The sequence below is a fragment of the Lepisma saccharinum genome, chromosome 20 (assembly GCF_977018435.1).
Source record: "Lepisma saccharinum chromosome 20, izLepSacc3.1, whole genome shotgun sequence".
Lineage (NCBI taxonomy): Eukaryota > Metazoa > Arthropoda > Insecta > Zygentoma > Lepismatidae > Lepisma > Lepisma saccharinum.
In genome coordinates this window covers 60,477,335-60,503,063 of record NC_139248.1, presented here as the reverse complement: position 1 = coordinate 60,503,063, position 25,729 = coordinate 60,477,335, and the positions used below count along the sequence as shown (strand labels likewise).

Below are 25,729 nucleotides of genomic sequence, written 5' to 3'. Positions count from 1 at the left end.
TAATTATTATCTTTTTGGAAAACATGGTATTAAATAACCATATTTTGCTTTAGACCTAATATTAATTAAAATATGCAAGTTTGATTAAATTAGTGCATATATTGCGTATCAGTGAAAGTTTTATAAAAATAGATCAAATACATTCACAGTGTTGGTTTTATGCAAGGATAATGTTGGAAAATTTTCCGCTTGAAATGATTCACACTGAGAATCGAACCTGGGTTTACTACGTGGCAGTCCGATGTCATATTTTCTCTGCTTTTCTCATATATCAGTTTTTACTCAGTTCCATATTTTTTCACATTCACATTCAGAACATAAACATCCATGTCTTACTCGGGATTCGAACCCAGGACCCCTACTGTCGAAGCGCGCTGCGCTAACTACCTCGCCCCGGAGGTCAATAATAGACTACTGGGACTCCTTATTCGTTGAAGAGAAGACGCTTTCACAATTATATATGTTACAAGCCACATATTGTTGCTGCAGGACTCTATATTATCGTCTGGAATTTTGACACGAAATGGTAAGATCAGCTCTTGGCAGTGAAGACCCGAACAGCAAAACCTAGGACATGTCTGAGGAAAGAAATGACAAGGGTTTTACGACCTGTCAATCACTAACTGCCCGTGTACCGGAGGAGGCGTGTTCTTGAGGAGCCTCGCGAAGCGGGCCTGGACAAAACATCTGGTGGTGTAAACGCTGTGCGCGCTCTATCGGCAAAAGGAAGGCGAATTCGGAAAAGGCCTTTCCATGATATACAGTCTTAAGCTGAGAAAGACAGATTTTCAAATCTGCTGAACTGTAAATGCCTAATGGTATCGTACCTTGCACAGATTCCATAAAAATATAACAACAACAAATAAAAAAACACGTTATGTCCTGAGCGAGTTAAGGCAGCGAGAATAACAAGCAAATCGGTACCTTTAAATTACTAATACTGTGTTCAGTGGCAGGATGAACAATTAGGGCATTAGTGTGGCCAGGGAAAAGTTTTACAGGGGCGCTTACCTCTAATAACTTTGAAGAAAGGTGAGCAATAAATCTGGAATCGTTTCTATTATTTCTTAGAAATGGCATTTGCCTGGCGAGAAAATCACCTACCACCTGAAACAAGAAGATCAAGGTAGGTATTGCAGCACCTGTCACTACTTTGATACCAGCTGCTCCAAGCGATATACTGAATTTAATTTCATGAGGATGTACTAAAAACTGTAATGGAGAATGTAGTTGCATGCAAGCAGGCTTAAGATGTTCCTTGCCAAGGTGTTTCCTGTACGAATTTCATTCTTGTTTTCAGTGTTTCCATACAATAGTGAAGACGTCCCACCAACATGACAACGAGAAATGCGACGAACTCTTTGAGTCAGATATGTCTTTTGTGGTGTGCATTATGATAGTAACAATCTGATTTATTTTGTGAACAGAACGAGACACGTGAAAACTATAGCACGCCTGACGAGACTGCAAATGTTATAGAATGTTGTCATACCATACATTACATACCAAACAATTTTGCCAAATTACGTTCTAAGTTAATTCCATTCTGATGCCAAATATGAAATTATCCGCCGTGCTTTCAATATGGCGCCGTTACCTACCCTGCCAACGGTCGCAGAAAACATATTGATTGATTGCTTTATTTTATTTCTTTTTGTGCCACTTTTGGCTAATTTGCAAAGATGGGGATGAATGATGATGTGATCAAATTGACGAATGGACACTCATACAAACATCCATGTCCAGAACAGGATTCGAACCCGGGATCCCTGGCGTTGTAACATGCAGTGCAAATACACAAGAACAATTAGAAATACAAACCTACACATAAGTAAATATAATAACTCAGCACTTAAATTCATATAACTTGAATGTAAACTATCAAAAAACAATGTATATGGCTTTCAATCCTGGAAATAAACCCAATTTTGATAATATAAACTTACAAATAGATTGTAATCAAATCAATTATGAAAATCCAGTTACATTTTTAGGTTTCGTTATTGATGACAAATTAAGATGGACATATCATATTGACCATGTATGCAAAAAAGTAGGGGAAAACGTATATCTCCTAAAACTCCTAACACAATATAATGTGTCTGAAATAAACACAAATCTATACTATCGACTTGTATATCCATACCTAGAATATTGCATAATAGCATGGGGAGGAGTTGCGCAGGAATACACTCAAAGATTGCTTACTCTACAGAAAAGAGCAATAAGGTATATGTTCAAAATACCAATTAGAAACTCATGTAGAGAATTATTTAGAGAAAATAAAATTATGACCATATATTCCTTATATATTTACAAAGTAATTGAATATGTACTAAAACACCGTAAATTAGATAACAATTCGACCGTCCATCAACACAACACACGTCAAAAAGAGAACTTCCACATGCAAGCACACAGACTTGTTCTCTCAGACAAATCACCTCATGTTGCAGGAATAAAATACCATAACAAACTTCCCACATACATCAAAGAAATTACAGAAACTCACAAGAAACTGAAATCAATTAAACAGTATATAACAGATATACCTTTATATAATCTCAATGAATTTCAATAGTTAAACTGGATTAGTAAATTGAAGCATTTAAATTCTTTTGATATTGTATGTCTCCTATATTTGGATTATCTGTTTTACAAGTTTAGTATGTAACACTTGTAACTGTATGTTTAACCCATATGATTTATTTGTATTTTTGTGTGTGCATTTTGTTCTTTTTATTGTAATCTTACTCCATTTGTAATATTTAGTATTGTATGACGTTTTCCACGCCCATGGATATGGGTCTACGGAAATAAAGAATTTATTATTATTATTATTATTATTATTATTATTGTAGCGCGATGTGCTAACCACTCCGCGACGGGGAACACGCAGAAAACTTAATATGTAATTATTGTTACTAGTGTTACAAGAAAGATATATATCAAACACCAAGCAATTGTCAATTAGTTCCTTTATTTCTTGAAAACTTGAATTTATCTGCCATTTTTCAACATGGCGTACTTAACGGCAGATGATCGCCGGGCACTTTTGATATCTTATTACTTGTATTAATTTTATAAAGAAGCTATGCACCAAATTTTAGCTTCTTGTGAATTATATTTCCCTTATTTCGTGAAAAATGTCATTGCCCGCCATTTTTCAATATGGCGGACTTAACGTACGGGTGATCGCTTGGGACTTTTGGTATGTTGTTATCAATGCTATACATATGTTACATACCAAATTTCAGCTTGTTATGAATTATTTCCTTTATTATTTCTATTTTGACTGCACTAATCAATATTAATTTATTACATGCACCATATGCACGGTACATGTTTTCCAAAAACAGACTAAATTTTATACATGTAATTGAATGTAAACACAAATGCAGCCTTCTTTACTTCAAGAAGTGTGTGCTCTTTATATCCATGACAGGTTGGGATTAATTTTAAAGATGTAACATCATAGAAAATATTGCTGTAGAATGTACATGAATTACTGGAACTGTATTATTCTGTATTTACTGCAACTATGAACTATGAAAAATGTTTAAAAGTTCACACGCATAGGGGACCTATTCATATTATTTCTATCTCCCGCCATCTAGCCTGAAGCTTAACACACCTCTCAAGGAAGCTGTCGACGATTTATTATTTTCATGCATGGAATGATTTTGATTTGATAGGAGTTATAAATAATGTATAACTGGCACACTCCTTCGCACCTATAGAGAATCCGTGGTGTTCTCAAGGTGATGAGTATGATTGATTACACGTCGGCATACTGAAAGGGAGAAATGCCCGTGGGTAAAATTACTGCATTGGGGTTCATAAATTATGCCTCAGAAGTGTTCGAGCAACTATTTAATATCGTTATTGTCAAATTTATCTGTTGTTTCAGGCTTAACAAAATGCATCACACATAGTATCTTTATGGATATTCATTTTCTTTCAACAATGTTATCATTAGAAGACATAATCAGTGGCGTGCATTCTGGGTAGGCTAATTAAGCTCCGCCTATCCAGGTTAAAAAACTATAATTGGAATTCTAACACGCGCGAGTGATGGAAATAAAACATTTCCATCCTTGTCACTTCGTGTTCCGTCGGCTCGCAAGCCTTGGAAGCGCAGCCTGTATCGGAACAGGGGGGCGTATTCAAACCCTATAGTACAGCAGAACCTCCATCGATATTTGGCTACTGATTGACTGCCATTCCGGAAGTTGATGCAGAGTTCCTTCGAGTTAACGCTAGATGGCAGGGTTCAAATTAACAGTGTAGATTTCAGATATCCATCCCAACAAGATAAAAAACCCATTTACACTAAGGTTCATTTTTAGCATAATTATTTAAATTAATGTTTTAGAAGACAGAAATCAGAACTCTTCTTGAAGTGAATGATTTTTCTATTTAAAGTCACATCATCAGTGCAAACATTGTAACTACCAATGACTATTCAGAAAATTATGCATATCCAACGTATAGCATTTTAAACATATTTTATTATATAAACGTATATTTCTTAACATAATTTCGTCAATCTGTTTACAAATTTTATTACTATGTAATCACAAGTCTAATTTTTCCATACTTTTGCTGTAAATGAAGAAGGAAGGAAGAATGGACACGGAACATAAACACTTCCGGTGCACACAGCCAATAAGAAAGTGTTATATACCTCTGGTTCTGCAGCACTATAGGGTTTGTAAATACGCAACCGGGGGCCTACAGTGAGTATAGGTTCATTGAATGCGGTGCCTACTGGCCCTGTAGTGAGCATACGCACACGCTTTACTTAGTTGCATTGGCCAGTTGGCGCATGCGTTGTGAACTCGCTGTGCTTCTCCATTGAATGCATTGTATACAGCGGTAGGCGCAGCATACTAGCCGTAGTGTGACGGGATACCACGCTCTTATTTTGTGTAGCTATTGCTCTCTCTGTGTATTTACAATGAAACATATTGTGTTGCAATGGCAGAAAGTGTGTTTGTAATTGACGATTTGTTGAAGAAACCATTTGGATGTCGCACTTTTAGTGAGAAACGTGATATTATAAATATAGAGAGACATGTGCCAACACTTTCAAATTTGAAATTTTTACATAAAGAAAAGAGAAGGGAATACTTTCGCTATTTTAATGTTCGTCACATCAATATGAAATGACTGATTGGTTAGTAGGTAGCTGTAAACTCAGTAAATTATTTTGCTGGCCATGCTTATTGTTTTCTAATGAACGGAGTGTGTAGAGTAAGGAAGGTTACAACTTGATTAATCTCACCAAGATGTTATCACCAGTGGCGGCGATTGGGTTCTAAAACTGGGGGCAAGGAGCCAAAACTAGAGGGGCAACCTTAGCAGATAAGGTTTAGCATAATGCAGGAGCAAAAGTTGCAAAAAGTGGAAGGGCAACTGCCCACCCTCGCCCCCTAATCGCCGCCATTGGCTATCATTATGGACGTCCGGAAAGGGGGCAAGGACGGGCCATGGCCCCCCTGGAAAATGAATATCTACTTAAAAAGTCTATATTTCACACATAATTTTATTTGAGTCACAGTAATTTATATTAATTATTATAAGAGCGATGAAGAAACATGATAATTTCAGACTGAAACAGTATTTTTTGAGGAGGTATCACTATTATGGGGCAAAATATGCCTCCTTTGCCCCCCTTTGCTTGCCCCTCCCTGGAAAAAATCCTGTGGACGTCCATGGCTATCAAGAAACACGAAATATATCAGAGTCATTTGCGTTCACTTGTTCAGTGGCGGTTCCAAAACTGGTAGGGGGACAAGGACAGTTTACTTTCCCTTGGTAATATGGTTTAGCATAGTGCAGTGGGGGCAGTTGCCCCTGCCCCTAATCGCTGCCACTGGTTCAGAGCCTACCTTAATGTAGCGGGCACCGTACGCTCTTGGACATAATTAATTTACTTTTGTTCCTCGTGCCGGACTGGCCCATCGGGACACCGGGCAAAATCCCGGTGTGCCCTCAAGTCTCAGTTGCCGAAATTGAACCGTTACTTAAGTTGGACCGGCTTTGTTTTTGCCTACAGACGAGTATTTGAAACAGGTGAGTTGGCACTACTGGTTGGCGTCAGCGCCATGTACAAATGACTGAATGGTCAGTCAACTAGAGACGTTCGACGAAGTAGGAGTGCTGTTATTGTGTTTCCATTGTACGTGTTGCAATTATTGTGCTTCGGATCTTAAGCTCTTGTGTAGACTAGGGGTAAGTAATCAAATGTCCTGTAGTATATTATAAAAGTGCCATTCATTAACCACTAACTACATGTGGTAAAAATATGGTTTAGTTGCGTATGTTTGTGCAGCGTCATATTTTTATTAACGGGAAATAATTGCGTAAGTTGGACCACCATGTGTTTCCCAAATTGGACCGGGGAAAGTATGGGCTGTGGACAGAGATGGAATTGCAAACGGCTATAGCAGCATACAATAATGGGGACTATGGCTTGAACGAGTGTAGCAGAAGGTATGGTTTGTTTGGTTTTACAGCTGACCGAATATTCAACGTGGATGAGTCAGGTTTCACCACAGTCCACAAAAAATTGTAGCAAAGGAAGGCAAATCACAGGTAGGTGCTGTTACAAGCGCCGAACGTAGAGTAAATACCACAATGTATTGTGCAGTGAGTGCTGCAGGTGTCTATACGACGTAGACATACATACGTACATGCCTTTTGTGAGCGGTCCAACCTAAGCAACCTGTGGTCCAAGTTGGGAAACCAGTTGCCTATAATGGACCGATGTCACTACTTTCGTTTATGTACCCTATTATATTGGTTCCTACATTTTGTTGAAATTATAACGATAAAATGTGATTTTAGTTTATAATTCTTAGCTTTGCTTGTAATTACAGTTTTATCAAGAGAAATTAATATATATAATTATTATAATTTTAATGAATGAAAGAAAACAATAACAGGTTATCTTTCCTTACTTTTAATTACAGAAGAAAACTAAGAAATAACTTCACAGGCATTTAAAGGTTCACACTGATTCGCTGGTGGTTCTTGGTTTACAAGTAAACCCCCTATACAAGAGTTGACACCAGTACTTTAGATTATCTTGGTAAAATAAATATAAGAAAACTCACTCTCTCATATGTTTATAAAATTAGCAAAATTAATTTTTTACTTACGATTACCTTTCCGGCTTTTGGAAAGAATTAGCGCTTTTCAAACTTTAGTGAGATTTTTATCAGAATGTCAAGCTTGTGGGTATTATTACACGAGAGCTCTCGACACTAGGGACCACTTCACTAAAATCTTAGCTGTTCCGTCTTCTTTTCCCGACGATCCTCGGTGTCCTGCCGCTGGAGAAATTCCCTCTCTGCAACCTCGGCTTTACGATCGACCATGGGATGCTTCGCTGCGACTGACGATTTCAGCTTCCGCGGACACCGACAAGAACATCAATCTGGGTTCGCACTGGCTGAGCCGATTCCATAATTGCTACTATGACGATTCAGAGAACACCGGTTTTGTCCACACTTTGTCTTTGCGAACTTACTTCACAAGAGTCCAATGAAGTTTTCTCACCTCCGCTGACCACTCGCGTACTTATTCGTTTATCGGCAGAAGCTTAACGACCAAAAATGTCCACGAGCAGTTACTTGCGCGACTACCTTTTCGTCAAAATCTCCGCGCCAATTCCTGCCATGTAAACTTATGCAGCCAACGCGCGAAGTAAGGAGGCCTTACACTCAAAGGATCAACACACACTGCTGCAACTACCCCGCGCATATTTTCCTTTGTCTTTGGGACAGTCTATTCTCTCAAAAAGGGGTGTTTCTATTCCTTTTGCTTCTTTCTTCCCGGAAGGTTCTGTAAACAATCTGTTACAAAATACATATATGAAGTGAAAGCTAATAGTTCGTGCTTCTCATACCTACAATTTCGTTCTTTTTCTGTGTCTTGTTTTTGATGCAGAAGCAAAATAGTACCAACTGGTCCAATTTCAGCAACTCTCTCCTACATTCGGTGCCTTTTCTTTCGTACTGCTCACAATCGGTGAGATTGTGAAAACCTTTTCTTTACAGGTATGTTAACTACTGATGTTCTATTCAGTTTTTACTCGCCATGTTCCTCATAGGCGCCTTCTTTAGGGGAGGCAAGGCACTTTCTCCCTCCCACAATTCCTAAAGAAGTATATATGGTTATCAATTATGCCCCCAGCACCAACCCAATATTTATATGAAGTCGGCGCCTGTGATGAGGATGCTGTGTAGACTGTTTAGTTCATTTGTTGGCCTTGTACTAGGCAAATAGAGGAAGTGCACTGTTCGGAATCACGCTAGTTGTCAGTTCCATTCTGCTTGTGATAACTTGAAGTTCGTTTTCTCATGTAAAATAATCAACATTTAGTGTGATGTTCAAAATGCGTCGTCCTGATTGCGAACAGTCCTAACTGCGAACACTTCCTGCCTGAACAGAAATAACCTCGGAAGACTGTGTCCTTATTGCGAACACTTTTCTTCTGCGTTGGGACCTATAATTTCTCACACTTTCTGTGTATTTTTAACGATTAGTTTTAAAGGGACTTAGTTCCACATTTGGGGCTGGTCAGTACCTTGTGGATCACAGTTGAAATATAGAACATTCGACATGATTAAAGTTGCCATCGAAGTATAGCTACCTAGGTAAATAAGTTAATGATAAAAATGTGGCATATTTTTTATACGACTACATACTGCGTAATGCTTAACTCAAAAGAGCTTGTTAATTAATAATACAAATATTAACTTCATCAATTAATAATATAATTATTAACTTGAACCTAAATTTCAAATTGATATTTCAAAGTATATGACACCGCTCTTGTAGTTTCCGAATATCACCAAATCTTCTTATAGTTTTCAGTGCTCCTCACCATCCGTTCGTCCAATGAAACGTATATCTTCTTCAGTTCTACGCCTTCCAGGTTCATTTCCATCCTAAGAATCTATATTTCAAGGTCTTCCACTCTTGGATGTGGCCTGCCTAGCTCACTGCTGATTTTGTGATTCCATCTCTCCACTGGATCATTATTCCGGTGTCTCCTGTTTTTGCACTAAGAGGCGACTGTGTCCAATGCGAAGTCAAGTTAAAGTGACTTCTTCTCGACGAGAGGAACGGGACGAGGAATGTCATTAACCAATCGTGAGCTTGATAAAGTGAAGCTTCTACCCCGTAACCTTATCCCACGCTTCCTGCAAAGTGCCAAAAAAAACATTCGGAAGGTCGCTGGCTGGCAGAAGGTGGACGAGAGCATCACCGTCTGCATCAGCAGACCTGACGGCAAGAACAATGAAACAAAAACATTCCATATGTTGGCCAGCATTCCAACCTGCGACCTCTGGTTTCATGGAGCATTGAGTCTCAGGACAACCTTCTATGACAAGTAAAGCATGAAACATTTGTATTTCATTAATCAGTCTGTAATTCGTAGTTTATATGAACAACTGCTCACTAATACAGTGCCTTTCACGGTCGAGTTGGCCGTGGAGCGGCGGGTAGCGCGCCGAGAAGTAAGATCTCGTCTGCCGGCAAACTGGTGCAACATCTGCGTAACTGCGACCGCTAGCTATGTAATGAAATAATCTCGTACAATTACATTGACAGTTACAAGTAAAATGAGCACGTACTTTGTTACAAGAGGTGTTGGATATCATGTCCTCTTACATCCACATATTTACGGCAAATTTACAGGAAATTTTCACCAACACGTATCAGTTCCTCTTCCGAAATTGCTTCAATAACTCCTGATATGTTCTTTCAATTCTTCTATGTATGGCTTCAGGTTTAGAAGCTTGATAGCTCGCCATGTAGATGTCATGAAATTGTCTGTTTCTTGTGCAAGGCGCTGGAGAGGTATTTGAGGCTATGTTCCAATCGTGCTCCAACGTCGTCTATTTTCTCCTAATTATGCACACGCCATTTTACCCATCGCTTCTTATCAAGAACAGACCCTGATTGCCTAAATTTGTTCGCAATTTTTCGAACAATGTCTCCTTGTGAAACAGAATCATTTGGAAATTCATCTGAAAAACGCGTTTTAACCACCCTACAAGATTTGGCAATGACGTAAGAGCCGTACATAAAAAAAAAAAAATGTTGTTTAAAATTGTGCGGATAGCGTGGCATTATTAGACTGCAGAAAAGCACCAATGATATGTAAACTAAAACAAAACAATCATAAACACTTCTTAACACCTTATCACTTAACACAAACACGTGTAAACTGGACATAGCTTTCTGGATACTGAAGCAGTGACTCCTCCAGTGCCAAGGTCAGCGTACAACTGTGGGTCTAAATACGGCAGACGCGCTCTTACTTTCCGGCGCGCTATCCTGCAATGCAAAGTTTGTTGACAACGAAAAATCTTATGAAGCATGGCGGCGGTAGCCATTCACATTGTCACAGACTGCAGTACTTCCATAGCATCAATCGTGACATTGTTAAGAATCTGAACTATCAGTATCTCGGCAACGGTAAGGGTTGCAAAACATTTCCAAATCAAACCAAATTAATTTCCCAAAGTTGGGTTAGCATATGTTTGAAGCTCATCATACTAATAGGATTTCACTATAATTCAAATCTGGAACAATATCTATTAAATAATGAATATTTAAAATTTGACTTCCAAAACTATGTAGGAGATGCAGAGAATGACAGAAGAATGTACGGCACAGGAACAAAACATGATTTCATCAGGTGAATTATTGTTAATATGTACATATTTGTACTATGTTTAATGGTAATGTTATGTATTTTCCTGCACGTGTATGTGTGCATGTGTTTGTCCTTCCTGTGAACTCTGAGTTGAATGTTACTTGTCTCTTTCTTCCACCAGGGCTGAAGATACAGCAGGACCTGTATGCATGGCTAGCAGTGTTTGTTCTTCCAGTGAACTCGGCCTTGAATCCAGTCCTCTACACTCTCACAACGAAGCTCTTCAAGCAGCAGGTAGGTAGTCATCAAGTATGGTCGTTAGTGTCGTTAGTGTTTGAATGTTAATGAGATTTACTTATACAGGGTGGTCCAGGGTAGTCCTGCGGGGCTATATCTGGTGATCTGGAAGGCCAATTGATATCGTCGAATCTGGAAATGAGGCGACCAGGAACTCGAAGGGTTCTCATTGGCGCTACAACGTCATACGTTTCTCGTTCCCTGAATGAGGCGGCTCGGTCTTACTCAAATGTAGATGCAATAAGATGGTCATACAGGATTAGTGCCATCTTGTTGCATCTACATTTGAGTAAGACCGAGCCGCTTCATTCAGGGAATGAAAAACGTGATTCGCATGACGTTATAGCGCTCAGCAGTACTTATTGCGGTTGGGATTTTGCTCGACTGCATTCGCCAGCCTTTAAATGTTCTCTGCACTACGAGACGTTCAAGGTCGCTCAGGCATTTTTTTTTCGTCGGCATTAGCTGTCTCACGGTTGATATTCACAGCACGCAGGATTGCATTCTGAGACGGTGCTTCACGCTTCTTCAAATGTTTTCTGAACCGCCTTTGTGATGTAATAATGAATCTTCCACTAGTGAGGAACGCTTCCATATCATAAGCAATTTTAACCAGAGTCCACAGCACCATAATTCATTAGAACAATAAAATGAAAATTGAATTAATATAAACTCCCAAGCTCATGTTTCCAAATACCATGCATTTGAAAAATGTCAGAATATTCGTACTGTCTGAGAATACAAAATAAAATGTGTCCCATCAATATGGACCGCATTGTATTTTTGTTTCGTCCGATTCATGAAAAAAAAAGAAAAAAGAAAGATTTAGTGAGGGTATATCGTTAGAACTATTTTTTAAAAATGTTTCGCCTTTTCGAACAACAGGAAATATTTTACGTCAAGAACAACAGTCCTTTGCCAATGAAATATTGGTGTTTGGGAATTACTGTTACTGACGACTTCACGTCTTCGAAAAGGGGTATCGGCCCTCTAACCTCCTTAATCTGCTCATGCTGGTGATAAAATGGTCACGTGGCTAATTCCAAGTGAGCACACGATGAAGTGTTTCGGATCTTACTTTTAATGGAATCAGAGAAACCATTAGATGCCATTATTTAAGTTGCCAGAAAACAAAGGTTAGTACGAGATAGTTTATGTTATCATCATAGTAAACTATCCTTCAAACTGGTTAGCAAGTGTCCTTAATTTTGTATCTTGTATAGTTTTTGGCGCCTTCCACATGTTTCTATAACTTGTTTACACATCTAAATCTTCATCGTGGATCTCTAATTTATATTTGCATTTTCGGGCCTCCCCGATACCGCAGTGGTAGCGTTGTCGCCTTGTAATCAAGTAGTCCCGTGTTCGATACCCAGTGGAGGCACATAGTGATTCGGATCCCACTTTAAACTATAGGTCCAATCTCGACTAGCCTTTCTGTGCATAAAGTGGACTTAAAACAGCAAATCAATCAATTTGCATTTTCTTATTTTACGTAGCTTTTCTGTCACTTTTCCCAAATCTCACGATCAGGATGAGTGATGATTATATGCTATTGATAGACACTCGATAAAAATAACTGCAGTGACTTGAATCTGGAACCTTCGATGGAAATGAGTGTATGATGCCCAAATAAGAAACAGCAATGTTGTTACCCCGCACCAATTCAGTAATCTCACATTTAAAATGTTACATTTAAGAGCAATGCATATCTGATAAAAGGTCGTCATAATATGTCCACAGATATCTGATCGATTCTTCAGTTGTAGGCGGTTGAGTCAAAAGGACCCGTGAGGAAATCGCTCAGTTTCCTGTGGACATGTTACGTCGAGCTATGCAGAATGTCCCTCGACGACTGCTTAGAAAAGGTCGTCATCTAATGGACGTCATCCTCAAGTCATAAACCCACCCATCTCTTCAGCTGTATGTATGTATGTAATGGCATCCTATGCAATATTCATTTCCATGATTAAATCTCATGCAACTACTTATTTTCTTCTCTAAACCTTCGTTTCAAAATGTCCCGACACCCTTTTTACAACATGTTGAGTTTCTACCAGACGTGTTTATTTTAAATCTACCTCCAGCACCGTTATCCTCACGGCCAACCCCTGCCTTCACCCTCACACCCTTCGCTCCCAAGCAGGATTGGATGTAGGTTGATATGTGGGGCAATAAATAGACAGTAGAAATTAAATGCTTTTCGTTGCTTTTATTAACTTGAGAGGGTTTCATGCGTATGGTTCTGTGTATTGTATTATTGTAGCGATGGACAAGATCGAGTAAAATATTCACCCATCGCAAGGAATTTTAAATAAATTCAATTCCGGTTCAGGAGAGAAAATAACCAAGCGTAAATAGGTTCTGGAACATAAAAACCTTTTTGTCTGTAAAGTAGTTCAATTTGGTTCACGAACTGTTTTTCCTGATGATAAGGTCCAGAAACCTCTCTTCCTGATGAATTTAAATGCGGTCCAGGAACCTTTTCCCCCGGATCAATTTATATGCGGTCCAGGAACTTTTTTTCCGGATTAATTTGAATACAGTCCAGGAACTGTTTTTCAATGAAACAATACGCAACTTGTACAAAATTTAAAATGTGCGAGAAAAAGGTCCTGCTCCTGCAGGGGAACCCAATAGAACCCATTAGAATTTATAGGTTCCTGAACCATTAACAGTCCTCCTGGTCCCGGGTTCGATACCCGGTGGAGGCACATAGTGGTTCGGATCCAACTTTAAACTGTAGATCCTGTCCCGATTAACCTTTCTGTGCATAAAGTGGACTTAAATCATCAGCTGAATCCTGCTCACGAGGGTGAGGTTTGCCCTCATTATGGTGAACATCTCTGCGATGTGTCTGGCTATTCCGCGATGAATAAAATTGTACCGTACCTGGTGACCACAGTATGCCTGCCAACGACCGTGACGGATCGGTTAACTCGCCACGGCGCCAGAGGTCCCGGGTTCGAATGCCGACTTGGGCATTGGTGTTATTTGTGAGTGTCCCTTCATCAGTTTCATATCATTACTCAACCTCATCATCGCAATTAGCCAAAAGTGACAGAAATGACGTTAAATAATAGAAATCAAATCAAATCAAACAGTCTGGCTGTTCCAAGAGCAATAACTGCACTTATAGCTGATGAAGAGATGACAATGTGGTTCAGTGTCGTTTGATAAGGAATTTTCTTTGTCCCTTTTAGCTATATATCCCACCCTCAAAGTTCGCCCTCAGTCTCACGACCCACAATCGTCCTCACCCTCACTTGCCCTCACCCTTACAAGTCTTCCGGATGGTGAGGTGAGGTCTGACGTCATGAGGATCGCTCTCTGGGTGGTGAACACATCTGGTTTCCAGATGTTCGAAGACTAACCTCGGTCATCTTTCTGTCCTTCTTCCATACCCTGGCCTCCCCGATGGCGTAGTGATAACGCCGTCGCCTTGAAATCATACCTGGTGGAAGCACATTGCACCGTGGTTTGAATCTCACTTTAAACTGTAGGTCCAGTCCCGATTAGCTTATCTATACAAGTGGACATAAAACATCAATTAAATTCTTCCATACCCCTTGTTCATACTTGTTAAAACCAACAACACCCAGTAACATAAGCACACTGTAAGATGCTGCTGCATCTTCATGTTCTCATTTGCATAATGACATGATCATTCTAGCAAAGTTTACTTCTTGTTTCATCATTATTTTTTGTAATAATGCAAATATATCGAAACTTATATTAAGTACCAGTAACATAAATATTATATCAGTCTTCATATATGTGCTTTATGGTCATTGATTGTGTTATTTTTTGGTGGGTAAGAAAACATTTCAGCACAGCATAACTGAAAAGTTACTTACATTTACTTTTTAAGTACCAGCAACTGTAACTGAGTTACTCTATAAAATGAGTAACTCAGTTATTTTTTGAACCAAATAATCATAACTGTACCTGCTACTTTCAAAAAGATACTTTCCGAACACTGGAGATTACTGCAAAATGTATAATGTTTAATATACTTGTAAAGTAGGTGTGCAGTGACTTTTTGCTCACCCTGTAGTAAACAACAAACATGGAAAACTATATTTTGTGGTCGTCCTTGCCTTTTTAAATGTATTTATAGAAAAAAAAACATCACAGTTAGTGAGTTAAAATTCAGTCAACTCTATGAGCCACTATTGCATCTTATTTTTTTAATTTGCAGATCTCCCGCCTCCTGTACTCGTGCAAAAGGCGGGAACAAGACCCGCACCAATCAGCAGTCGACTCTGCTCTTTCTCTGAGCTTGGCCAATCACACGGACCGTGGGAGCAGGCGAAGGAACCTTCTGGTACATGTGAGTATTCAAAGGAAATTGCTTGCACGTGTTTGTCTCCTGATTTCGAGTAAATTAGTTCATTTGGTTCTTTAGTAGACATTTAGATCCTTTTAGAACTGTGTTTCTTTGTTTGTTGACTATCTGCCTGCATGCGGCATCTTGTTAAGGCTCTACTGGATACTTAACACTTAGAGTGCTAATCACGTATATATACGGAGTTCCCGAACGTCTTTAGTGTGCGGATCACGTATATATACGGAGCTGAATTCAAAATTTATTTCAACGGTCATTTGCCGTACATTTACAGAGTTAGCATTCCTGAGTAATGTTTGGACATCGTACTTCCTCATACTGCCACTAGATGGTGGGTAAATGCTCATAACAGTTCTGTTCGCGTCGTTGTCTGATAGCAATATGATTGCTTCCCTTTTTTACAGTGCCGGCGATTAGGGGGGGCGAGGAGGGGCAGTTGCTCCCCAATTTTCGCCACTTTTGCCCCCGCACTATGCTAAATCTTATCTATAAAAGGAAATATACTGCCTTTGCCCCTCTAGTTTTGCCACCTTACCCCCCCCCCCCAGTTTTGAGACCCAATCGCCGCCACTGCATGTCATATATCTTGTCAACTTTTAGTACATTTCATATCATTTATGATGAAACGTCCAAGGTAGCCATGTGGTTATAATGTAACATATCATATATCAAAATAAAGAGGAAGAATCAAACTTTTCAACAGTGCATGATACATATATATTTTACATTTTTAGTTTTTGAGATACGATTTTTTAAAAAGTAGTGAAAATGGTCAGCATTCTTGGGACGGAAAGCGTCTTTGAGGTCAGCACTTTAACCAATGCCAGCCAATCCGTTCATGAAATTCCTATCTCCTTTCGAAAAGCTCTATGAGATTACAAATATCGAAAAATATCTGCTTAGAATTCATGTTAGAGGATTTGAAAGGAGAGGATTTTTTATATATATATAATTGCTCAACTGGCGTCTACCAAAGGTCCAACAGAACCTTAAATTTATCGAGATCATATTTCCTCATCTTTAATATGACACTAATACCGTCGGCTTATGTTTTTTTCATCCCTTTTTCCAACTAATAAACCGATGTTTAATTCACGTTTACCAAGTGCAGTAATGTGCCCGGGAGGGAGGGCAGGTTATAATATTGATGGCAAAATCAGGATATCGGATAATTTCCTATTCGGATATTGGATATTTTGATATCCGGATTCCGGATATTGCATATTCTGATATCCGAATATACGGATTATCCGGGTATACGGATTACCCGGATATACAGATTATCCGGATATTGGATATTCTGATATCCGGATATACGGATTATACGGATATTGGATATTCTGATATCCGGATATACAGATTATCCGAATATTGGATATTCTGATATCCAGTTATACGGATTATCCGGATATTGGATATTCTGATATCTGGATATACGAATTGCGGATATTGGATATTCTGATATCAGAATATACGGATTATCCGGATATTGGATATTCTGATATCCGGATATACAGATTATCTGGATATTGGATATTCTGATATCCAGTTATACGGATTATCCGGATATTGGATATTCTGATATCTGGATATACGGATTCTAGATATTGGATATTCTGATATCAGAATATGTGAAATATTCGAAAATTCGAAATATCTGAATATCCGAACGTGTGCATTATCAGGACAGTTTTATAGTTTATCCGTTTTACGGATTCTCCACCTATTTATTTCAATGTTTACTTTTTTTTGCCTAAAACAGATATCTGCATTACTAAGTTGAGTGTAAATGCACAACGTTTTCCGCCGTAACAAAGAAAACGTGAAATAGATAACGTTTAGAATAAAACATTCTTAGGTTGGTGTCCCAATCCATTATTTGGTAAATATTTCCTTAATTCCAGACACCATTATTACCAGAATAGCTTACTGAACTTGAAACAGTCAATACCGATCTGCATACACAGAATATCTGAATTCTCGGATATCAGGAATAACTGCATTATTCTGATAGATTAATTGAGTTGGTGTCTTAAGTCCACTTTATGCACAGTAAGGCTAATCGGGACTGGACCTGCAGTTTAGGCGACGACGTTACCACTGCGCCATCGGTGGAGGCCTCTATTATCCGTAATTTTCGGATTATGCGGATATCTCAATTATCCGAATATCCTTGTTCGGATATCCTAATTATCCTAATATTCAGACATCTGGACTATCCGTTGCATCCGAAACGAATATCGGATAATTTGAAATCCAGATATCTGTTATCCTGATATTATGGCCATCCCTGAGTTGTAATTCATTTCTGACACATCTTCTCTTTAATAAATAGTATAAATGAAGAAGAAGATGACAAAATAAAGGAGGGACTCCTAAAAACAGAAAACATAACCTCCCCTTCATGAAAACCACAGATACACCACTGACCTCGTGTAATTTATTCATCGTCCTCTGCTCTCGACAATTTCTACCAGCTGGGACTCAATTCATCTGCTTCCACTCAATACATGCGGAAAAGATATTTTATGCACAGCCTTTGTATACTACATATTACACGTTAAAATAGATTCCCAGCAACAACCATATTTTCACACAAAAAAATCCCAACTGCGAAGACAGATGTGTGGACTTCATCCTTCCATTAGTTGTTGAGCATTACAACAGATGGTGCCAGCAGTCGTGTTTCAATCCGCTTAGTACGGCTTTTGTAGACATTGTGGAGAAAAATGAATGCGGTCGAAAACATAAAGGATGATAAAAAATTGGCTCATATGTCATGTGCTTTAGGGACAGGTTTTGAGTAAGATTTAAACTGTAATGGAAGCATTGGAAACTCCCGAACCTCGAGGATGGGAATTCTGGATGTCGATGAAAGTTTATCTTTTGTTAGAGGGATTTAATGGCTCTCACCTGGGTTTCTAGCCAAGGGTATAAATTAATCCTACGATAAAGAGCGTGCAACTTGGAGAATTAGCAAATAAAATTCGAAGTTTAGAAATTCACATTTATTTTCGGAGCAAATGCAGAATACCGGAAGTATCTTCAATCGCTTTCAAATTCGGCATACTCACTAATTTTGACCTCGTAATCACGAATCTGCAGCTAAAATTTGGCGGTCACGTCTAGAAATTGCGAAATAAGTCGAAAAAAGTGGGTCCGTGAACGGACTAACACCATTGATTTACGAAGAAAACAACAATTTTTTGCAATGATTAGCGTTTCAAAACTATGTTTACGATCACCCTTAATTTTTACTATGCTTGCCTAACCTAATCTAACCTAACCTTTGCCACGTCCTCTCACGTGAGCATCTGCCAGCTTAGCACAGGGTAGAAACGATGAGATACCTCTGGGTACAGATCAGGGTGACTAACACTACGAATATATGGAAAGAAACAATCGATTTAACCCACTACGGAGGGTACAATTCGTAATATATTCTTGAATAATCATGTACAAATATTAGATAACTTTGGAAATCTTTTCATACAATATTTTTCTTCTATTTTTATTTCTTATTAATTGTAGCCAATCTTCTTTGGGCTTCTTCTTGTAATCGCTGAGGCTTCTTCTTCTTATAATTAATACGGCTTCTTCTTCTTGTAATTAATAAGGCTTCTTCTTCTTATAATTGCTAAAACTTCTTCTTCTTGCAATTAATAAGGTTTCTTCTTATAATTAATAATGCTTCTTCTTCTTATAATTGCTACGGCTGCTTCTTCTAGCAATTAATAAGGCATCTTCTTCTACTAAGGCTTCTTCTTCTTATAATTGCTAAGGCTTCTTCTTCTTGCAATTAATAAGGCATCTTCTTCTACTAAGGCTTCTTCTTCTTATAATTAATACGGCTTCTTCTTCTTGCAATTAATAAGGCGTCTTCTTATAATTAATAATGATTCTTCTTCTTATAATTGCTAAGGCTGCTTCTTCTTGTAATTAATACATATTGTGTAAAAAAAGGTAAAGTGTTCCCCTGTGCATAGCACCACGCCATGAAGGCGTATAGGGGGTGTGGGGGTAACGCCCCACACTTTCTTGATCCGGTCGTGAGTGGGGGTGATGTGATCAGCATCACGCCCCTGACCGCCTTTACCCCCCAGGGTTTCCCCCAGGTACCCAGCGCTGGGTGTGCGCTTTTTCTTCTTTCTTTTCTTTATCGATCTTTTTCAAATTGATGGAAATATTAATAAAACCGATCTCCCAAACAAACAAAGAGAAAGGGGTTAGTTAAAGATCGCCGCCTGGCCGGCGCTAACATTAACTTGGAGCTGCAATAGATGCGCCTACGAAAAGTGCTTGGGTGCCTGCCGTGAGATGGCGCTACACCTGGGACAAAACAACCCAAAAGCCGCACAAAACTCTCAGTTCGTGGGAACCGAAAAAGACACAGAATCGTAATTACAATTAGACTTCTTTACTTTTATATAATGATCACTTATGCTATTACTGAATATTAATCACCCTTTCCACCTTATTTATATCCTGTTATTGTATTAAGTTCATTTATTTCTTCTATTATAATTAGTATTAATATCTACAATCATTATTTCACCACATCATCTCTTTTCTTTTTCTATTTTTACAACTGTATACGTTTTCTTGAGTGCTGCCATCTCTGTCCAACTTTCTAAACTGCTTTATGCACAATCAAACATAAGTGTCGTTCTTTTTGCATGCTGCCATCTATGATCCTCTACCTCAAACAACATCAATGCAGTTTGTGTACGTGACACCTTACCGTGAATGGTTCGTGGGGTAAACATATTTTTCAACTTTACGCAAGACGTCATTTTCTCACATATCAGAAACATGGTTTCCATGTTATTGCATAGCGGTAATTGACAAGCTTATTTTGCAATTTCTAGACGTGACCGCCAAGATTCGTGATTACGAGGCCGAAATTAGTGAGTATGCCGAATTTGACAAGGCTTGCATTCAGTCGACTTCATCACGATCACAGTGAGCACGATTAGATCACATGAATTCAACATATGTTTCTCACTGCCAAGGCTGCCCACAGGATCTTCCGTAGGGAGAACAGCATTGCTCAAAGTGGAGGGGGCGTGGGGTGATGTTCCCCCACCTCAGTTAAGAAAATTCTTATAAAGCATCCCCACCACTACGATAATTTTCATAGGCACCCACTGAATTTTCTCCATGTTGATCCATACAAGCATCCCCCTTCTTTCCCCAAACTGGGCAAAGCATCTCCCCAGCTAGGAATTTCCACTTCGAGCACTTGGGGGAAGATTTGATTTGATTTGATTTTAGTTTATTTTACTTCGCGTTTTGTGCCTCTTGGCTAATTTGCGAAGATGGGGATGAGTGATGAAATGATAAAATTGATGAATGGACATTCACAAACAACCAAGCCCGACCGGGATTCGAACCCGGGACCCTTGGCGTCGCAGCGCGATGTGCTAACCACTCGGCCACAGGGTCGGGCACTGGGGGAAGAGTAAGATTTCATATCTTCTCCTTCAAACATAAAACCTCATGTTTTACCGTTTAGTATTATTATTGTTTTGCCAATCATAACTTTGAAATTGAACTGAAAATACCGTGACGTTGTTGCCAAATTCAGACTTGAATTGCCAACGTTATTTAAGAAGAAACTGGATTCGATTTGCTTTCTTTCCATAAACATCTATCACTTTGTATGTTTGTACTTTTTCACAATGCACATAAATCAGAACCCACTTAATCTGCTGTATTTCATGGCATCCCTCGTCCATGATTGCACGCTACAATTTCATAATTTTAATTACATGAAGTTTTTCCAGATATTTTAAGGTGATCAAATGCCCCCTGACTACACTCTGCTGGCGCCCTTGTTCACTGTACCTCCTATGCGGTCACGCACTTTATCCCTTTCTAAAGTAAACCCATCGCCAACTTGCCTATACGTCAATTGGATGAAAGACGATAATATGAAGTCGATGAAGGAGTTATCCCAAACATATAGGAATGATACAATATGAGATCTACAGAGGATTAAAGTGGCTGTGAGTCCTGACTCCAGAGCCTCGTTAGTCTACAACAATGCATTTCAGGGTGTATGTCACCCCTTGCATCCCATTAACTGTTTAGACTTATATATATAAGTATATATATACATATACATATACATATATAAAACAAACACATACACATATATAAACCTAACTTAGCTTAGCTTAGCGATGGTTGGACTGACTCAGATATTCTTATGAATCAAAGACTTAGCCTAGCGATGCATGGACTGACTCAGATATTCTTATGAATCGAAAACTTAGTCTAGTGAAGCATGAAATGACCCAAAAAATCTTACATTGATTCAAGGGTTTAGCCTAGCGATGCAGAGACTGACTCAGATATTCTTATGAATCAAAGACTTAGCCTAGTGAAGCATGAAATGACCCAAATAATCTTACCTTGATTAGCCAAGCGATGTATGGACTGACTCAGATATTCTTATGAATCAAAGATTTAGCCGAGTGAAGCATGAAATGACCCAAATAATCTTGCCTTGATTCAAGGGCTTAGCTTAGCGATGGATGGACTGACTCAGACACTCTTATGAATCAAAGACTTTACCCTTTGAAGCATGAAATGACCAAATTATCTTACCTTGATTCAAAGGCTTAGCCTAGCGATGCATGGACAGACTTAGATACTCTTATGAATCAAAGACTTACCCTAGTGAAGCATGAAATGACCCAACTAATCTTACCTTGATTCAAGGGTTTAGCCTTGCGATGCATGGACTGACTCAAATATTCTTATGAATCAAAGACTTAGCCTAGTGAAGCATGAGATGACCCAAATAATCTTACCTTGATTCAAGGGCTTAGCCTAGCGATGCATGGATTGACTCGGATACTCTTTTGAATCAAAGACTTTACCCTTTGAAGCATGAAATGACCAAATTATCTTACCTTGATTCAAAGGCTTAGCCTAGCGATGCATGGACAGACTTAGATACTCTTATGAATCAAAGACTTACCCTAGTGAAGCATGAAATGACCCAACTAATCTTACATTGATTCAAGGGTTTAGCCTTGCGATGCATGGACTGACTCAAATATTCTTATGAATCAAAGACTTAGCCTAGTGAAGCATGAGATGACCCAAATAATCTTACCTTGATTCAAGGGCTTAGCCTAGCGATGCATGGATTGACTCGGATACTCTTTTGAATCAAAGACTTTACCCTTTGAAGCATGAAATGACCAAATTATCTTACCTTGATTCAAAGGCTTAGCCTAGCGATGCATGGACAGACTTAGATACTCTTATGAATCAAAGACTTACCCTAGTGAAGCATGAAATGACCCAACTAATCTTACCTTGATTCAAGGGCTTAGCCTAGCGATGCATAGACTAATTCGGATATTCTTATGAATCAAAGAGTTAGCCTAGTGAAGCATGAAATGAGCCAAATAATCTTACCTTGATTCAAAGGCTTAGCCTAGCGATGCATGGACAGACTTAGATACTCTTATGAATCAAAGACTTACCCTAGTGAAGCATGACATGACCCAACTAATCTTACCTTGATTCAAGGTCTTAGCCTAGCGATGCAGAGACTGACTCAGATATTCTTATGAATCAAAGACTTACCCTAGTGAAACATGAAAACCCAAATAATCATACCTTGATTCAAGGGCTTAGCCTTGTGATGCACGGACTGACAAGGATATTCTTATGATTAAAAGACTTAGCCTAGTAAAGCATGAAATGACCCAACTAATCTTACCTTGATTCAAGGATTTAGCCTAGTGATGCATGGACTGACTCAGATATTCTTATGAATCAAAGACTTACCCTAGTGAAACATGAAAACCCAAATAATCTTACCTTGATTCAAGGGCTTAGCCTAGCGATGCATGGACTGACTCAGATATTCTTATGAATCAAAGACTTAGCCTTGTGAAGCATGAAATGGCCCAAGTAATCTACCTTGAAGCAAGGGCTTATTCTAGTTATACAAGGCCTGACATATACGTATTAAAACCTTGTATTGAGAGCTAGCAATATATAGACTGGTTCCTTTTAATTTGCTTATCATTATTTTCTATTCCTTTGCATTATTTTATTAACTACTTTGTTTTGAGTTTTTCCATTCTTTCTATTGTATCCTTGATTTTTCATTTGCCTCTTTCTTCAGTTTCTTTCTTTTGGATAAATATCTTGCTTTGCATTGTTGTGATTCTTCGATATTTCTTTCCTCGCTTGGATTCGCTGTGGTTTTCCTGTTACCATTTTTTGTCGTCTGCTTTGTTTCGCTATGCTTTCCACGGTTTCCACTTTCTTTGTATTCTTTAGCTTTGTTTTCTTTGTATCGTCGTTGTCTGCTTTACTTCGTCTTCTGATTCAGGTTCCACTTTCTTTGTTTGCTTTGCTGTCCTTTTTCCTGTTTCAACATCATTTGTTTTGCTTAGCTTTGTTTTATTTGTTGACCGTTGTCTTCTTTTCTTCGGTCTGCACATTTTTTTTGCGTAACTTCGCTGTGCTTTTCTCTGATTCCATTTTCTTTGTTTTGCTTGGCTTCCTTTTGCTTGTGCCTTCTTTTTTCTCTTTACCTCGTTTCATTTATTTCCTGTATTTTGTCGCTTTGGTTTGCTTTACTTTCAATAAGTTATTCCAAATGTTTTATGTCACTGTTTGTTGGCATGCTATCTGTATTTAAAATACACCATTCGGTTTATGATTTTCTGGTAAAGATTCAATTCGGAAAATTGATTTCTCCTCTCTTCATTATTTCAGCAAACAACACACAGCAGCACAGTTCGGTCGTCTGTTACGAGTCGAGGAAGCATTCGGTGGACCTTCTCCAATGGAATTCAAGGCACATCTGTTTAGCTCTCACTCTTTCAAGACAAGGATCATTTATTGTCCATCCAAGGGGACGTCGTTTTGAAACAGTGTTTCCATCTGACCCGTTAGAACTAAACCTAGAAGGTTATGAAACGTGTTATGTGGTAAACATGAAGATATTATGTATATATTTGACACTGGTCATTGACTTTTCGAACTGTTTTAATAGAGGAAGTGTTGTACTTTTATTGATTGTGAGTGAAAGGAACATGTCAGGTGTATTTTATTAAGTCAAGCCATTGAATATTATATAATATTTACAATTCTGGCATAAAAATATGTGCAACCATGTCCAAGTATGAAAGTGACAAAATATTATGTCAGTAACTATCTGTACTTGAATTTTGACATATACATATATTCATATACTGTATTTTCGTGTACATTTCTTGTTTACTTATCTTTGCTATACAACGTACACAAAAACACAAGTTCTATTGGTACAACATGGTGTATTTAAATATGTAATTGTAACATAAGAAATCCACTCTGTGCAGAACCTTAGTGCAAGGGTGGGATTCGAGTCATAAACTTGCCACCTCACTATGAATCCAACTCGGGTAAGCTTGAGTATGTGGTTGGTCTCTGAAGATGATTTCCCATTGGTCAGTTATAGTTCTCAGAAGATGAACCCAAAGTTGTCTCTTTCAGCTTTCGCAAGTGGAATCTCAAATTAAAACATATTTAACTAACAAGATTATCTAGTTTGCCACTCTAGCTCTCTCAAGACGATTCCCGAATTGAGCACTTTTAGCTCTCATAAGAACATTCCTGAATTTCCACTTTTACCTCTCAATACTAGATTCCCGAATTACCACTTTTGGCTCTCATAAGAACATTCCTGAAATTCCATGTTTAGCTCTCTTAAGAAGATTCCCAAATTGCCACTTTTAGCTCTCATAAGAACATTCCTGAATTTCCAGTTTAAGCTCTCAAAAGATGATTCCCGAATTGCCACTTTTAGCTCTCATAAGAACATTCTTGAATTTCCACTTTTACCTACCTCAAGAAGATTTCACAACTGTTACATCGAATTGTTGACTGTAATCTCTGTTGCCATAGCAACGACAATGTTGCCAAACACATTAACGTTAGGGCCTCCCCGATGGCGCAGTGGTAGCGTCATCGCCTTGTAATCAAGGGGTCCCGGGTTCGATTCTCGGTGGAGGCACATAGTGATTCGGATCCCACTTTAAACTGTAGGTCCAGTCCCAATTAGCCTTACTGTGCATAAAGTGGACTTAAAACACGAAATCAACCAACCAACCACATTAACGTTGTACAATTGAACATAAATGGAAAACAAACGTTATTAAACAGCAACTTGAACACTAACATTTGAAGTTAAAAGTAGATGGTAGTTATAATTGCACATTTACAAATGAACATAAAATGTAAAATAAATTTGTACTGTAGAGAACAGTCGCAATTTCCACTTCTACCTCTTAATAGTATATTCCCGAATTGTCACTTTTAGCTCTCATAAGAACATTCCTGAAATTCCATTTGTAGCTCCACCAACAAGATTCCCAAATCGCCACTTC

General features: G+C 38.6%; 1 protein-coding gene across 1 annotated transcript in view; it reads left to right on the top strand.

Moving 5' to 3' along the window:
• LOC146003488 (relaxin receptor 2-like) overlaps window positions 1-24,313 on the top strand; it is a 354,498-nt gene extending 330,185 nt beyond the window's left edge. The window contains exons 12-14 of the mRNA XM_083141779.1: window positions 10,860-10,972; window positions 15,177-15,308; window positions 24,075-24,313. Coding sequence (XP_082997905.1) covers window positions 10,860-10,972; window positions 15,177-15,308; window positions 24,075-24,170 — 341 coding nt within the window. The 3' untranslated portion in view covers window positions 24,171-24,313. The remainder of the gene's footprint in view (window positions 1-10,859; window positions 10,973-15,176; window positions 15,309-24,074) is intronic.
• Window positions 24,314-25,729: the final 1,416 nt, after the last annotated feature.